This window comes from Zonotrichia albicollis, chromosome 16 (assembly GCF_047830755.1).
Source record: "Zonotrichia albicollis isolate bZonAlb1 chromosome 16, bZonAlb1.hap1, whole genome shotgun sequence".
NCBI classification, from domain to species: Eukaryota; Metazoa; Chordata; class Aves; order Passeriformes; family Passerellidae; genus Zonotrichia; species Zonotrichia albicollis.
In genome coordinates, this window is record NC_133834.1 from 15,001,119 (window position 1) to 15,016,997 (window position 15,879).

At 60.5% G+C, this 15,879-nt stretch overlaps 1 protein-coding gene across 1 annotated transcript in view; it reads right to left on the reverse strand.

The window, feature by feature from the left end:
* Nucleotides 1-7,875, reverse strand: part of PPL (periplakin) — a 29,563-nt gene extending 21,688 nt beyond the window's left edge. Inside the window, exon 1 of the mRNA XM_074552582.1 lies at nucleotides 7,698-7,875. Coding sequence (XP_074408683.1) covers nucleotides 7,698-7,759 — 62 coding nt within the window. The 5' untranslated portion in view covers nucleotides 7,760-7,875. The remainder of the gene's footprint in view (nucleotides 1-7,697) is intronic.
* Nucleotides 7,876-15,879: the final 8,004 nt, after the last annotated feature.

Here is a 15,879-nt window from a genome sequence, read left to right on the forward strand (position 1 = left end):
ATACTGCCCTGGGCAGCTGTGCCTGTGTCTGACCACCCTTTCCATGACGGAATATTCCCAATATCCAACCTAAACCTCCCCTGGCACAGCTTGGGGCCATTTCCCTTTGTCCTGTCCCTGTTCCCTGGGAGCAGAGACTGATCCTCCTGTCAGGAGCTGTGCAGAGCCACAAGGGCCCCCCTGAGCCTCCTTTTCTCCAGGCTGAGCCCCTTCCCAGCTCCCTCAGCCCCTCCTGGGGCTCCAGCCCCTTCCCTGGACACTCTCCAGCCTCTCAGTGTTGGGAGGGCTCAGAACTGCCCCAGGACTGGGGCTGCAGCTCCCCCAGGACTCTGGTGCTGAATTTCAGGACGTGTTCCTGCCTGCCCTGTGTGCTGTCGCTTCAGTGCAGCAGAACAAACCCAAACCCCAGCTCTGGGCTTGTTCCTCCCTACCTCAAACCTGCCCCAGGCTGCAGGAGCCTTGTGGCATCCAGAAAAGTTCACACTTCCCTGGGAAGTTCTGCTATGGGCATGGTTTACACTGATTTTTTTCTTTTTATAGAAGCTGCATCATCAGGATGGTACTCGGAGGTTTGTGCCCGTCCCTGTGCCTGCTGCCTGCCTGGCACCTCCTGCACCAGCAGCAATGAGCCCAGGGGGCATTCCTGGCACAGGAGACAAGGAAGGGGTCGTTGGGAGCTGTATTGCAAAAATTCCAAGGGTGATTCTCATTCTGTGTTCAATAATCACAGCTGGAGGGTGCACGGGGAGATGGGGTGTGGATGCTGGCTCCTGCTCCAGTGGTAGAAGCAGCTCCTCAAAATCCACTTTGGGGTTTCTTCCAACCTTCACCATCCCACAGAAAGCAGGGCAGGAGTCAGGTGGGATCAGTGGTTTGGATCACTGACTGAAGTGTGCTGCACGTGTTTGGGTCTCTTTGGGTGATGGTTGCTCAGAGCTGGCAGCTCCTGCACCCTGGCAGAGCCTGAGGCCACCAAGGAGCCTTCCTGACCCTGCTCTGGAGCCACCTGAGCTGGGGGTGAGAGGGGTTCATCACCCAGCTTGGGGTGCTCACTCTGAGGGCTGGGGCTGGCACTGAGCTGGGCACAGCTGGCAGCTCCTGCTGGTTCCTCTCCCTGGGCCCTCCCTTGGGCTCAGGGACCCCAGCAAGCCCAAGGATGGACCTTCAGGGTTTCAACATGGATGTGAAAACCATCCTAAAATACAGCAGAAGTCTGAGCTTTTTCTAGTTCTACCTCTGACTGAAACCTCTAAACTGTATGGAGGAAATAAACCCAAGGCAGGGAATTTTGGATGCATGGCTGTGGCTCAGGCTGACCTGGAGAGCTGAGCTTGGAGCCTTGGCCCAGCCTTTTGCTCACTTTGCATCACAAAACTGATCTCAGGTGCTGGAAGCAGGAGTGCAGCACCCAGCCCTGAGCCTCCCCTCACTGCCCAGATGGAGTGGCGTGAGGATGAGCCCCTGCTCTCCTTCCCTCTGCTCCTCTCTCGGGCTGGAGCATGAGCTCTCCTCATCCCTGTGCCCTGCCAGCCCCTTCCCAAGCTGGGCGTGCTGCCCCCTGGAGCCCCTCCTGCCCTCAGTGAGTGCCAGGGCTGGGGCAGAGTCACCCTCCAGCCCCTGGGGACAGTGACAGTGACGGTGACAGTGACAGGGACATCCCCTCTCCATCGGGGCAGGATGGAGCAGGGGAGGGCAGAGAAGGGAGGTGATGGTGATCCAGAACCTGCAGTGTCTGAGTGAGCAGGGCCAGGAAATGCAGCCTTGCTCAGAGCAGGCAAGGACATGCTGGGAGTGCTGTGGCCATGGCTGGGCTCTCCTGGCACACCCGAGGAGCTGTTTGCTCTCTGCTGCTCTGTGGTTTGTGTGAGAGTCACAGCTGAGGCTGTGGGACAGGGAACTCTCATAGACACTCCCATGGGAGCTGCAGCTCAAACTGCAGGGTTGGGGAGCTGTTGCTGTGCTCCCTGTCCTGCCCTGAGCTCAGCTCTGCACCCCCAGCCACTGCAGGGATAACAAGTGGGCAGGAATAAACAGAAATAAGAGAGAATGGGAACCCCTCATGGGAGAGCTCTCTTATTTGTGTATTTATTTCTCCACACTTGTCACTTTGGTGCCACTTCATCAACCAGCTTGGACACCACTGATGTGAGAACATCAGGCCTCTTAATTACCATCAGGCCTGTTAATTACCATCAGGCCTGTTAATTACCCATTGTCCCTGCCACAGCTGGGGCTGTGTGGATAAACCAGAGGAGGAGCACAGTCCCTGCATCCAGCTGGATGTCAAACAGGGAAAGCTGAAGTCTGGCTGGAATCTCCATGCCAGGGGATGGAGGAGTTTGGCTTCACCTACTGCAAGGGGGAAGAGGCTGGAGTGCCAGGAAAAGGAGGAATGGCTTCCCACTGCCAGAGGGCAGGGATGGATGGGATATTGGGAATTGGGAATTGTTCCCTGGGAGGGTGGGCAGGCCCTGGCACAGGGTGCCCACCCTGGATCCCTGGCAGTGCCCAAGGCCAGGCTGGGCAGGGCTGGGAGCAGCCTGGGACAGTGGGAGGTGTCCCTGCCCATAGCAAGGATGGGATGAGATGAGTTTGAAGCTCCCTTACAACCCAACCCACTCCATGCTTCTGTGCAGGAGAAGCACAAATGGATGGGCAAAGCAGTGAGGGAGCCTTGGCTGCCCCAGGAAAAGTGGGTGGGTGGGATTGAGGGGACGTGGCTCCTTTGGGAAGCTGCAGGAAAGGTCATGGATGCATCCAGGGAAGACAAAGGGATGCCAGGGCCCCAAAGGATGCAAGGATGGGATGGCTGGAGCATGGAGCAGAGCAGGACTTGGCCAGAGCCCAGCTGGGATGGGCAGCACACACGAGACTGAGCAGAGCCAGGAGTGAAGTGCCCAGGGCACGGCCCCTGTGGGGCTGCAGCACAGGGGGAATGCAGAGAGCTCTGCTGGAATAGATAAGGCTTTGTTTGAGAGATGAAAATAAATAAATAAAAGCCTGGAAAAACTGGCTTTGCCATTTCTGGAGAACTTTAACATTCTCTGGTCAGGGAGGAAAAAATGATCTCTCATGGAAAGCTGTGCTCAGCAGAAGAGTTGATTTTTGTCAGTGGCATTGCCTGGCTGGGGTGAAGGACCCCAGATCATTCCCATGGGCAATGGGGGCTGGTTTTGGGGTTTCTCCCAGCTGGGAGACCAGGAGGAGGCAGCTTCATCCATGTACCACAATTCTGCCCTCAGGACCTGGCTTTCAGAGGGGTTCAGGTGTTTCTGAAAGCTTAGGGGGGATTTTTAGGATTCAGGGTTTTCTTTCTTCTGTTTTCTTAGAGTTTTGGTGATTTTTCTTAATATTTTAGTTGAGATATTTTTATGAAGAGATGTTCTCAACAGACAAATGTGATTTTAATTATTGTAATGTGAAAACTTTGCTGCTAAAAACTGGGCTTTTCCTTTTTCTTTTTCTCTTCTCATTAGGTTGCACCCTCACTGGTAAAATCAGGTTTTGGAGCAAACCTCCCTGAGATCTGTTTCTCCAGGATGTGCAAAGGCCTTGTGCTTGCTGGCAGGTGGTAGAAAATCCCTTTGATTTCTCAAGTTTCCTTTTTCCAAACAAGGAGGTTTTTTCCTTAATCCCTCCAAGGGAGGATGTTCAGACACTCCTGAGTTTTGGCAGCTCCAGCTGACTGAGTTCCCTGGGAAGGCTCCTGCTGGGAATTTGCCCCATGAGCCTGATCCCTGCTGGGAGGGTTGTGGGAAGGGCTCCCCTGCTCAGGGGTGCTGCTCTCCTGTCAGGAACCCTTCCCATCCCTTCTCCAGGTGGGATGGCTTGGCAGGGCCAGGGGAGCTGGGTGGGGATGGCTCTGATCCCACCCCTGGCATGGACAATGAGCACAGCAGGCAGTGCCCACCCTCTGCTGCTCAATTCCATCCCATTCAATGTCCATGCACAGAGATTTCACAGAAAGCTCTCCCAGGTCAGCCCTGCTGCTGGAGTCCAGAATTCAGGAGGAATTAAACTGAATGAACCCTCCAGAAGGCCACAGAGCTCTAAATGTCCTTAAAGCTCCTCAGCCACAGCTCCCATGCATGAAACTCCCTCCTGCTGCTTTTAATGACCCTGGAGTGAAGCTGTGGCACAAGGGCTGGGCTCTGGCTGCGGTGATTCAGGTTTGGGAGAGATTAGGATCTGGCTGAAAACTCAGAGCAGGCTCTGTCAGGCTGCCCACGGCAGGGTGAGGCTGGACAGCAGGGCTGCTGTGCTCAGCCCAGCCAGTTCCAGGGGTATTTATCTTCCCTGCGAGCAATGGTGATATTTCTGTAATCTGCATGGAAATGAGGGCAGGAACGGGGCGGGCAAAGGGAGCTGACTCCGCCCTCAGCCTGAGCAGCTCCTGACTCACCTGCTGACTCCAGCCCTTCCAAACAGCCTCTGGAAATGGGGCCAGCCCTGCAGGCAGAGCTGTCCCAGTGCCTGCACCCCTCACCTGGGCACTGACACTGCTGAGGGTCCCCAGGGCTGGGAGTGCTCCCACCCCGAGCACCCCGAGGATGAACAACTTTCCTGCTGGCAGGAGGGAGAGTTCCAGCAGCAACCGGGAAGGCTGAGCTGGTTTTTATCATAAAATGATCAAATGGTTTCAATTAGATGGGCAGGGACACCTTTCACTATCCCAGGCTGCTCCAAGCTCCATCCAGCACCTCCTTCACTGCCTCCTGCCTGCCATGCCTGGATTAACAAAGAAGAAGAAGAAGGAGCCAACCTCTCCTGTGTTCTAAGCATGGCAAGGGTTTGAGGAACGCGGTGTGGAAGGAGGGTGATGATTTTGCCCACACTGTGGCTCTGTTCAAGGCTTTGCCTTCCCTTCCAGGGACACACATCCATGTAACAACACTGGGCACAGCTGAATTCCCAGGGCCTTCCCGTGCTCAGGGATGAGAGCAGAGTGAAGCAAGCAAGTCCATGAGACAAAAGAGATGAGAGGACAAAAGAGCTGTCACCATCATCCTCCAGGATCCCCAGCCAAGGCAGGAGATGCCCAGGGCTGGTTGGGGATGGCCCCTGAGCCTCGAGGCCAGGCAGATCCCAGAGCTGCAGCAGATATTCCTGAGGAGAGACCTGGACCCTGGTGCTGCTGGATCCTGAGGGCCACTTTGGGGGTGGGACAGGGCGGCTGTCACATCCAGAGTTGTTCATGGGGAAGGTGCAGCATCCGGCGCCAGTACTGTTCATGGAGATGTTCCCATCCTGGGCTTTGTCCCAAGGCTGAGGAAGCCACCAAGGCTCCCGGGGCTCCCGGGGCTGGCAGGACACGCTCGGTGCCCCCCTCTCTCTCTCTCTCGCCAAACCGGTGCCGGTTCTCGCCCCGTCCCTCGGTGCTTTGAAGGCTCCGTGCCGGGCACCGCGCCCTGCCCAAGGCGCAGCCCCGCCGATCCGGCCGCGCTCCCGCGGTGTCGAAATCGCGGTCCCCGCTGCCGGCGGGGGCGGGAGGCTGATTTGGGGAGTGTTGCTCTGTTTTCCTGGCAGCAGAGCGGGGCGGGAGCCGCCTGGCAGTGCCTGGAGCAGGGGACGGGGCAGCAGCTCCTCGCTGCTTCTTCGCAATCCTCCTGCAGCGAGTTGTTGAACCGGTCGGGCACCGGCTTCCCCATCTTGATGGTGGGGCTGTTTCCACACGGTGGGAGTGTTCCCTGGATTCACAGATGTTTGTAAACTCCGAGGCAGGAATTAACAAATTGTGGCTAATAAGCACAGCTCTCCCCGAGGTGTGCACGGACAGCCGGGGCGCAGGAAGGGAGGGAGGCTGGCCCCGGGCACAGCCCTGCGCGGCTTCCTCAGCCACCACCAGCCAGAAAAACAGAGGTTCCAGCCTGGCCCGCAGCCTGCGGAGGTGCTCTGGCACCTGCCCAGGGCCGCTGGGCTGCAGGCAGGGAGGAGGAGGAGGAGGGAAGCGCCTTCCTTCCTTCCTGCGCCCATCCATCCCCGGCGGATGGAGAGGGCTCGGGGTACCCGGGGCTGGAGTGCAGAGTGGGGACCCGGGCACAGCCCCACGGGGGGACCCGGGCACAGCCCCACGGTGGGGCACAGTGCAGTCTGTCTCCTCCTTCTCCACAGCCTCCTGACGGTGCTGTGACAGTGCAGGGTAGGTCTCTCTCCTCCTGCACCCGGGGTCCCGGGCTGCCATCCCATCCCATCCCTGCTGGGGGGTTTCTCACTTTCGAGCCGCCCACTGATCCCCCGAAGTTCAGAAATGCTCAGAAGGATGGGCATCGGCACCATCCTCACCCGGGGGACGCCGCGGCCGCCAGGGAGGTGCGGAGCCTCCGGGGCTCGGTGCCAGCCCCGTGTGCCCCTGCCCGCCCTGCCCGGGGCAGGATGGGCAGCACAGCGTGCCCAGGGAGCCCTGCCGAGCCGGCCGGGGGAGCCTTGCCGGGGCTGGAGCTCAGCAGTGCCCGGTGCCAGGGCAGCAGCGGGCAGGGAACCCCTGCCACGGGCACAGCCCCGCTCCCGGGGCAGGGAGCAGCCAGGAATCCCCTGCTCGGGAAATGCCGGCCCCTGCTGGGCTGACCGGTCCCTCTTGGGTGCCCGAAGGCCCCTCAGCCCCAAGCTCCCTTCCCAAAGGAGGATTTTGGGAGGGGGCAGCTGCTCGGGCTCCACCGGCCGGGACTGGTGCCGATGGAGAGGGATGGGAGGGGATGAACGGACACGGGCTGGGATCGTGAATCCTTGAATCACTCAGAATCCTGGAGCGCTCCACATGCTCCAGAGCCCCTGCAGCTCCTCTGGGAAACACAGGGCACGTTTCTGATTAATCCCAACATCCACCTCTATGGAAAAACATCCCGGCGCAGGCAGGGGCTGGGGACTGTCCACCGCCCAGCCCAGAGAGGCTGAGCATTCCTGCGCAGGGATTTTTACACCTTTTCCCTTTTATCAGTGACCTTTCACAGGGCGCATTCAACACCCTGCTTTTCTTTCTTTCTTTTTTTTTTTTTTTTCTTTTTTTTTTTTAACCAACCAGTACAAGCGAAACTCGTCCCCACCCGTCAGAGCGAGCCGAGGAAACGACGGTGGACCAAATCCTCGGTCCGGAGGGAACAGGGGCCAAGGTGGAGAACAACCAGACTATTTTCCCTAAGATCTGACGCAGCACACACCTGGCAAGGGAAGGAACCTGCTCGCCGGAGCTGCTGCCATGGGAGGGGAGCTGGGAGAGACAACCCCAGCGCTCACAACCGGAGCAGGAGACGGACCCAGCTCGGGGAGGAGCTGGCACCGCACGGGGGGGGAGCAAACACCGCAGTTCCCACTCGGCTCTCAGGGCTCCACCAGCACCCAGAGCGTGCCCGCACCTCGAGGCTGTGGGAACACTTCAGGACTCCTCTCCTCGGGGGTGCCCACACTTTAGAGTGCCCACACCTCGGTGGTGCCCACACCTCGGTGGTGCCCACACCTCCGGGGGCACCCACAGCTCCGGGGGTACCCACTCCTGGGGAGGTGCCGACACTTGGGGGTTCCACACCTCGGGGGTTCTCACACTCGAGGGTGTCCACACATGGAGGGATTCCCACACCTGGGGGGCTCCCACTTCTCGGGGGGATCAGCTCCGCCGAGCGGGGGGGATGCTGCGGGACGGGATCCCCGGGATCCCCTCTGCCCGTCCCGCGAGGAGCGGGGCTGCCCGGGGCCGGGTCACTCACCTCTTCTTCTGCACGGAGGGGCTGTATTTCCCTTTGTTGCGTTTCCTGAAGATCGAGTGCATCTCGTCCCCGCACGGCGCCCGCCGCGCTCCTCCTGCCCGTCCCCGCCGCCGCCCGCAGCCTCTGCGCCGCCACCGGGCCGGGCCCCGCCGGGAGGCGGGACGGGGCAGCACCGCCTCTGCCTCCTCCTGCTCCTCCTACCCCTCCTGCCTCCTCCTGCCGTGCCCCTCCCAGCCCGCAGCATCCTCCCCTGGATTTGGGGGTGCCCCTGGGAGGGTCCCGGCAGGCTTGGACCCTCCCAGATGTGCAGGGCCAGCCTGGCACCCCCGGAGCCAGGGCAGGGGACCGGGATGGGCGCAGGGGGCACCCGGGAGGTTTCTGTGTTTGGGGATGAGCGGTGCTGGGAGCGTCCCTGCTCCTTCAGTGACATCGGCACTGCCGGGACACCGCCGGTCCTTTCACACTGAGGGGCTGGAGGGGTCCAGAACAGAGCTGGGGAGGGGCTGGAACGCCAGGAGGGGCTGAGGGAGCTGGGAAGGGGCTCAGCCTGGAGAAAAGGAGGCTCAGGGGGGACCTTGTGGCTCTGCACAGCTCCTGACAGGAGGGGACAGCCGGGGGGTCGGGCTCTGCTCGCAGGGAACAGGGACAGGACAAGGGGGAATGGACTCAAACGGTGCCAGGAAGGTTCAGTTTGGATATTGGGAAATCTTCACGGAAAGAGTGGCCAGCGCTGTCCCAGCTGTCGGGGCTGTGGTGGGGTCCCCATCCCTGGGGGGGTTCAAAGCCCTCTGGATGTGGCACTTGGGGACAGGGTCAGTGTCAAATACGACGGTGCTGGGGGAGTGGCTGGACTTGATGATCTGACAGATCTGCTCCGGCCTCGAGGTCTCCATAAGGCACGGAGATGCCTCCCCCAGGCCCCCCGCAGCCTAAGAGGTTTTGCTCACACATGCACACAGCAGTCAGCAATTAGGGCCAGCTCTGGCCTTTTTATCCCGGGATTTTGTGCCCATGCGGGATTAAAGCCCTGATTGTAGCTTCCCCACCAGCCCCAAATCCTCTGTTCTGGGGGCAAGTCAGTGCACGCTGTGACCTATTGATCCCGATCCCTGCGTGTGCCGGATCCGGGGCGCCCTTAAAGAGCTCCGAGCGCCGCCGGCCCCGGGCACTCCCGGCCGGGGGAGCGGGGAGGCAGCGGGGCCGGCAGCCACAGCGCCAGGCAAGTGCGGCTTCGTGTCTCTGTGTGTCCGTCTGTCTGTCCGTGTTGCTCTCGGTGTGTTTGTGGCAGTCCCCTCCATCCCATTCTGCCGTGGTTTGTGCTCCTGGCTCATTTAGGAAGTGAGAGCTGTTCCCGGGCTCTGGCACTGCTGCCTGGCTGTGCCATCCCCTGAGCTGTGAGGAACCCACAGCCCGAGCCCCACAGAGCCCTGAGCCCCCCGGGCCGGGCTGTCACCCCACACACAGCAGCTCTTGGTGTTCCCCATCCAGCCAAGCTGCTTTGCTGCTTGGCCATTGGGGATGGGTTTAGAACCCTCCCAGCGCCCAGGGTTGTGCTGGAGGTGGATCAGCTGGGGCTGGGGGCGGCAGGCATTGAGCCCAGGGCTGTTACTCGGTGCTGGGTGTGCTGGTGTGAGGCTGGAGCAGCCCCCGAGAGCCAGAGCTGGGGCTGGGCCTCACCCCGGCCTGGCTGGGGCCGTCTCTGGGCTGTCCCTGCTGCCAGTGATGGCACCAGCTCCATCTGAGCCATCACTGGGGTGTGAATTGCTCTCCATGGTGCCCAGCTTCTGTTCTTACACCAAATAGATCGTGAGGATCCCCTGAGAAGGAACTGTTCATGTGATACCCAGAGCCTGTTATCCCCTGGCATCCCTGGCACTGCCCGGAGCCTGGCACCCTCAGTGCCTGCCATGGCCTCAGTGCCAGGCTCCTGCCCGTGCTGAGGAGCACACGGTGTTCCCCTGGGGTTTGGGAGGAGGGTTTTGCAGGTGCTGAGGTTCTTTTGGAGGCTCTGAGCATCCCTGTGCAGCCTGCCCTCCCTGCAGCCCCACAGAGGGGAGCTGAGGGGAGAAACCCAGCCCGGCTGCTTTTGCTTCACTCCGTGAAATCCTGCACATCCTTACTCGGCTCTGGAAACACTTTCTGCTTTTTGTGCTTTGGGATCCCCCCACCTCTAGCAGCAACATGTTCTGGATGCTCAAAGCACTGGTTGCTCCTCTTAAAGCTTCCAGAAACATCCCAGAGCCCCCCTTCTTGACCCTGTGGGAAGGTGAGCAGAGGTTTAGGGATGAACTGCCTCTGCCTACCAGGGGGTTTGCTTTCCATCTCCTCCTGTGCCAGTTCTGCAGCCTTAATCCTCCTAATCTCCCCACATCTCTGGCGTGGCTCATTTTTGTGTGCAAATGCCCTTGAGAGCAGCAAAATTGCAGCTGCTGGGTGAAACACCAGGCGGAGAGAAACCCCGGTGTAGTGGAAAACTCTGTCTTATGTAAACTGCCCAGGCACTCTGCCTTTGCCTTGGCTTGGGATCAGAGGCACTGCACACCCTCTGTGCACAGGGTGCTTTTGGGGACCTGGGGGCCTGTGCTTTGCGGGTGCTGGCAGCTCTTCTCCAGCTCTGGTGCCTGCCCAGAGCACAGCACAGCCTGTGCTGGGGTTCTCTCCTCGGTTGGGCTCTGCCAGGGTTGGTTTTGCAGCGTTTATTTTGCAAATGAGCCTCTGGGTGGCTTTGCTGCTGCAGCTGCTCCCTGCTGTGCTCCATGTCCTCCCCTCTGCTGCTGCTGGTGTCCAGGTGTCCAGATATCCATGTATCCAGGTGTCCAGGTGTCCTGGTATCCAGGTATCCATGTGTCCAGATATCCAGGTGTCCAGGTGTCCAGATATCCATGTATCCAGGTGTCCAGGTGTCCAGCCCAGGTGCCACCGGCTCCTTGCAGCCTCCTGAGCCTGGGGAAGTGGGGCTGTCCTGCCAGCCTGGCCCCTGCCATGCCCTGTGAGCTGCCCCAGGTGTGGCCCCAGTGGGGGCTGGTGGGAGGATGCCGAGCCCCAGGGTGCTGCACCCACTCAGATGAGTCCCCTTGGCTCCTTCCCAGCCCTGAAACACCCACGGAGCTCCTTCCACGGGGCCGAGCCCCTCGGCAGAGGCAGCAATGTGGCAATATTGACTTAACCTGGGGAAGAATCTCCTGAGCTGCTGCTGCTGCTGCGGGAGGGGAGCGGGAGGGGAGCACTTTTTATGCAACGAGATGACATTTTGCTGGCAAGCCCTGCTCTGGCATCCCACACCCTGCTCCACCCTGTGCCAGCCCCAGCACCCGGCCCAGGCCGACCCTGCTGCCCGGGGCACAGCATGGGCACCAGCCCGGGGGTCTCACTCCCTGCTGAGGTTCCAATCCCTGCTCAGGGTCCCAATCCCTGCTCAGGGTCTCACTCCCTGCTGAGGGTCCCAATCCCTGCTGAGGGTCTCTATCCCTGCTCAGGGTCTCTATCCCTGCTGAGGGTCTCACTCCCTGCTCAGGGTTTCACTCCCTGCTGACACCTGAGCCATGGCCGTGGCCACCCCCCTGTGCCCACCATCCCACCCCACTGAGCCCATTGTAATTTGGGATGGCACCAGGGCTGGGTGGGTGATGCCAGCATTAGGGTGATGCCATCCCCTTGCCCATGCCCCCAAAAGGCACCGTGGCACTGTCCCCAGGGTTCTGGGGACCCATCGGAGCAGAGGAGGCAGGCATAGAAATGATCAGCCCTGGCAATGTTCCTCAATGAGGAATTTTCAGATTTCACTTCTGATGGAGGAGGGAGTTGAGGCAAAACAACTTGAAAATCTCTTCCAAAAGCTCGATGGAACACAAACAGCAGTAGATGAGCCAAAATCTCATTTATTCTCTGGGTGGGGAGTTTGTGGCAGCCCCAGGAGGGCCCAGCTGAGCTGCCGGCCCCACAGCAGGGATTGGGGTGGGAAGGGAGTTCCTGCTCCTCGGCAGGAAAGCAGGGCACTGAAGCACTGAAACACTGAAACACCTCCGTGCTTCCTCCTGGCGGCTCCCACGTGCGCAGGAATGCGGCCGTGCCCGTTCCTGACTGCTCCCGAGCCGGCCGAAACCTCCCCCAGCTCCGTTTGGGGCTGTTGGCTCTGAAATCCGCGTCCAGCACGGCTGCTCCGGCCTCAGCCCCAGCCTCTGCCAGCCTTAAGGGCTTTGGGTGACTTTGGGTGGCTCTGGTGGGACCTGGTGGCTCAAAGGAGCGGGCTCGGGGCTCCTCAAAGTGTGAGGAAGAAATAGAATAAAACAAGTGCATCGCTGCCGATGCTGAAGGATGGGAGAGCTCCTGTCGCAGCAGGGAAGTGCTGCACTCTTTCTGCTGCACTTTTTCTGCTGCACTTGCTGCTTTGAGCCCAAGTGCCATCAAGGGACTTAATACTGAGCAAACACCAAGCGAAAGCGGGCGCAGGCAGCCAAGCAAAACAAAGGCTGAGAGAGGCCGGTGCTCTGACTCATTTGGCATGGAAATGCAGCATGGAATAAATTAAGTTTGGCTCTTCCTCCTCCTCCCGGCACGGAGGTACAGAACAGGAGGGCGGCATTGTCACCGTGCTGGGTGGCTTTGGGTGCTGTGCACACAGCAGGCACTGGGGACATCTGCCCCAAACTGGGGGGAAAGGGCAGAGGGGGACACAGCCACCCTGGCAGGTGCCTGTCCCGTGTCCCCAGCCGTGAGTTTGGAATGGCACTGAGCAATGCACAGCTGGGCTGGATGGTGAGGTCAGAATGTGCATCCGAGACAGCAGCAGCTTCTCTTGGTCCTTATTCTCCTGTCCCATGAAGGGATGGGGTCCCAGACCCCCAGTGGGGACACACAGGTGTCATCATCATCATTGAATCATTGTAGAGTGATTTGGGTTGGAAGGGACTTAGAGTTCATCCAGTCCCCCTGTGCCAAGGCAGGGACACCTTCCACTAGACCAGGTTGCTCCAAGCCCCATCCAACCTGGCCCTGAACATTTCCAGGGACATCCAGAGCTCCTCTGTGTCCCCTGTGCCCCTCGGTGGCACAGTGCTGCAGCCCTGAGCACCCATGCAGGATCACTGATCCTGGCTGGGACCACTCTGCCACAGCCCCCCAGAACACATCGAGAGGCAGAAAAAAGGTCAGGGCTTCACTGCAGCCTTTGGCCTGTGATGTAAAGAGTGGGAATTTCCGGGGTGTAATGTTTGCATCTCTATAAATATGCAGTGGAGCGCACCCAGGGGCAGCTGCCTGCGATGGGCGAGGGCGATAATGAACGCCCCGCTTCCTCCAGCGCGGGGAGAAGGGCAGGGCAGGGCGGGTGATTCACGGCCCCGGGGATGCTGTGACCCCCAGGGCTGCGGGGACAGGGGACACATCCCTGGGGAGCCGCGGGAGGGCGGGGAGAGGATGCCCCAGCACTGCGGGACCGGTGGCACCGGGGCGGGCACGGGGCGGCTCCGCCGCTGTGTCCAGCCGGGCTCTGTCCTGCCCCGAGCGGGTGACACCGCCTCAGACAATCCCGATGGGAGAGGCCGGCCCTGCCCCGAGCCCGCCCGCTCCCCGCGGTTTCGGCAAACCCAGGGCCCGTCCTGTCCCGGCGGCACAAACCAGTCCCGGCACCCACACCCGGCACCGCCCGGGCCCGCCTGGCACTGCCCCGGCACCGCTGGGCTGCGGAGGGCACGCACCCCAAACCGCCCCAAACCCACCCTGGGGTGCCCCGATGGATGGAGGTGCTGGGCTGAGCCCTAAAGCAGAGCTGCTCCAAAAGTGGGGTGGTGACAGGCTGGTGGCGCTGCCCTGTGCCTCCTCAGGGGACCTGTCACCGGCTGGGAGGGACAGGTGAGCCGGGTTTTGGCACGGCACATCCTGCACAGTCACTCGCAAAGGATGCGAGCGGGATCGGCCTCAATTCCCCGCCTTGTCCCGGCAGCAGCGCCCTGGGGCAGCACCCCGGGCACAGCCCGGCCTCGGGGCCCTCCCTGCTCTTGGTCACAGCGTGGGTGACAGGGCTGGGGCGGCTGTGCTGCCCCAGGGACCCGGGTGTCCCCATCGGTGTCACACGGGGGCTCTGAGCTCCCTGCCCTGGCAGCTGCGGGATGGGGAGCAGGGGCTGCACACAGAGGGCACCCCCATAAGAACAATGCCAGCACACACAGGGCACCCCAGAGGAGCAGGGCCAGCACAGACAGGGCACCCCCTCTGCTGCTCAGAGCTCTCCTCTGCTGGTCCTTACGTGTCCCACGCTGAAGCAATGACATAAAGCTGTGCCAGGGCAGGTTTAGGTTGGAAATCAGGAAAGGCTCTTCCCCAGAGGGTGCTGGCACTGCCCAGGCTCCCCAGGGAATGGGCACAGCCCCGGGGCTGCCAGAGCTCCAGGAGAGCTTGGACAGCGCTGCCAGGGATGCCCAGGGTGGGATTGCTGGGGGGTCTGTGCAGGACCAGGAGCTGCCCTGGATGATCCCACTCAGGATATTCCATGATTTCCTGTGCCAGCATTTCCTGGAGCTGGGGGGATTGATGAGCACAGGAGCTGGCCTGGGGAGGCTGGTGCCATTCCCAGGCCATGCTGGACACAGACAGATTCATTTCATAATCCCCAGGTCTCACCTAATCCCCAGGTCCCAGCCACCCCCGGCTGCTGCCCTGGGATCAAAACTGATGGGGAGAGGGAGAAATGAAATACACAAAATGCAGTGGCTTGGTGCTCATTTGGGACTTTTCCATCGCCCTGAATCAGGGCCTGTCTGTCTGCAGTCTGTCCATCCTGCTGTCCATCCATCCTGCTGTCCATCCATCCCACCCACAGCTGGATGTGGACAAACATGACTGGGCTGGCTGTGGCTTCATTGCTCTGGGATAATTCACATTCCAGGATAATTCCCCACTTCAAACAGTTTCCATCTGCCCACCAGCACTCACTATTTAGGGCTTTCCTAAATAGTCTAAAGGATAATTTGGTTGCTGGGGTAGGATCAGAAGACTTTAAACAGGAGGGGAAAATACCCAAAGGCAAGACTTGTGCCCCATATTAAATAATATGCTTATGTATATAAAATATAAAATAATATACTTATTTATATAAAATATTATCATGCAGTGGCCAGGGAAAGGGGGAACTCTGAGTGTTGCCACAGCCCAGGCTTAGTGCAGGTCAGAGAGGCCTACAATTGTCCATAAATAGTTTGTGGTGGCAGGTTAACCATGGGTCACAACCATCATTAATGATTATAACCATCATTAATGATTATAACCATCATTAATGATTACAACCATCACCAGCAGCCACTGCAGGTGCAGGGTGAAGGAGGGGGGAGCCTGAAGGGGTCCTTGTGCCAAAATAAACGCTTGGATTATGGAATCAGGGCGGGCAGGGAGAGTGGACTGTGGCACACGGGTGATGGGACACTTTGCTGGCTGCAGTGGCGGTCCTGTGGTCGCCGTGGCTCCCTCCCAGCCCAGGTGTGGCCCAGCCCCGCTGGTTGGAATCAGCCGCCCCGCGGGTCCCTCTGTCCCGCTCTGTCCCTCTGTCCCACTCTGTCGCTCTGTCCCTCTGTCGCTCTGTCCGGCAGGGTTTATCTGGGGGCCGGCAGAGGGGCGATCACATGCTCGCTCGCTCGCCCGCCCGGCCGGGATTAGGTGCAGCCGCTGCGGCGGGGAGCGGTGCCAGGGAGCGGCGGTGCCCGGGAGCGGCGGTGCCCGGGAGCTGTGGCCGTGGCCCCGCAGCCGCCCGCGGCACTCGGAGCCCATGGCCCCGGGCAGCGGGAGCCGGCCGCGGCTGCCCCCATGATGAACCTGCTGCAGCCCCCTGGCCGGGCCCTGGAGCGCTTCGATGGGCTCTCCCTCATTTACTGGTGAGCGGGATGCGCCCCGGGACCGGCACCGGGAACGGGAAAGGGGGCGAACATCCTCCGAGCCTTGGATCCGCTCTGCAGGGATGGCCTTGGGGAGGATGCTGGGCTCGGTGACCCCGCGGCTTTTGGCGGGGTTGCTTTGATCGCGTTCATTTTCGGGGTTGCTTTGATCGCGTTCATTTTCGGTCCGTGCGGGGCAGGGTCCGGTGGGGGTCCCGCGGCACCGCAGGGGCAGCGCTCAGGTGAGGCCGGGAGCAGCCGGGCTGCCAAAGGGGATTGATTTTCCAGGCAGCACCAGGGGAGCACCCCCAGCCCCGGGG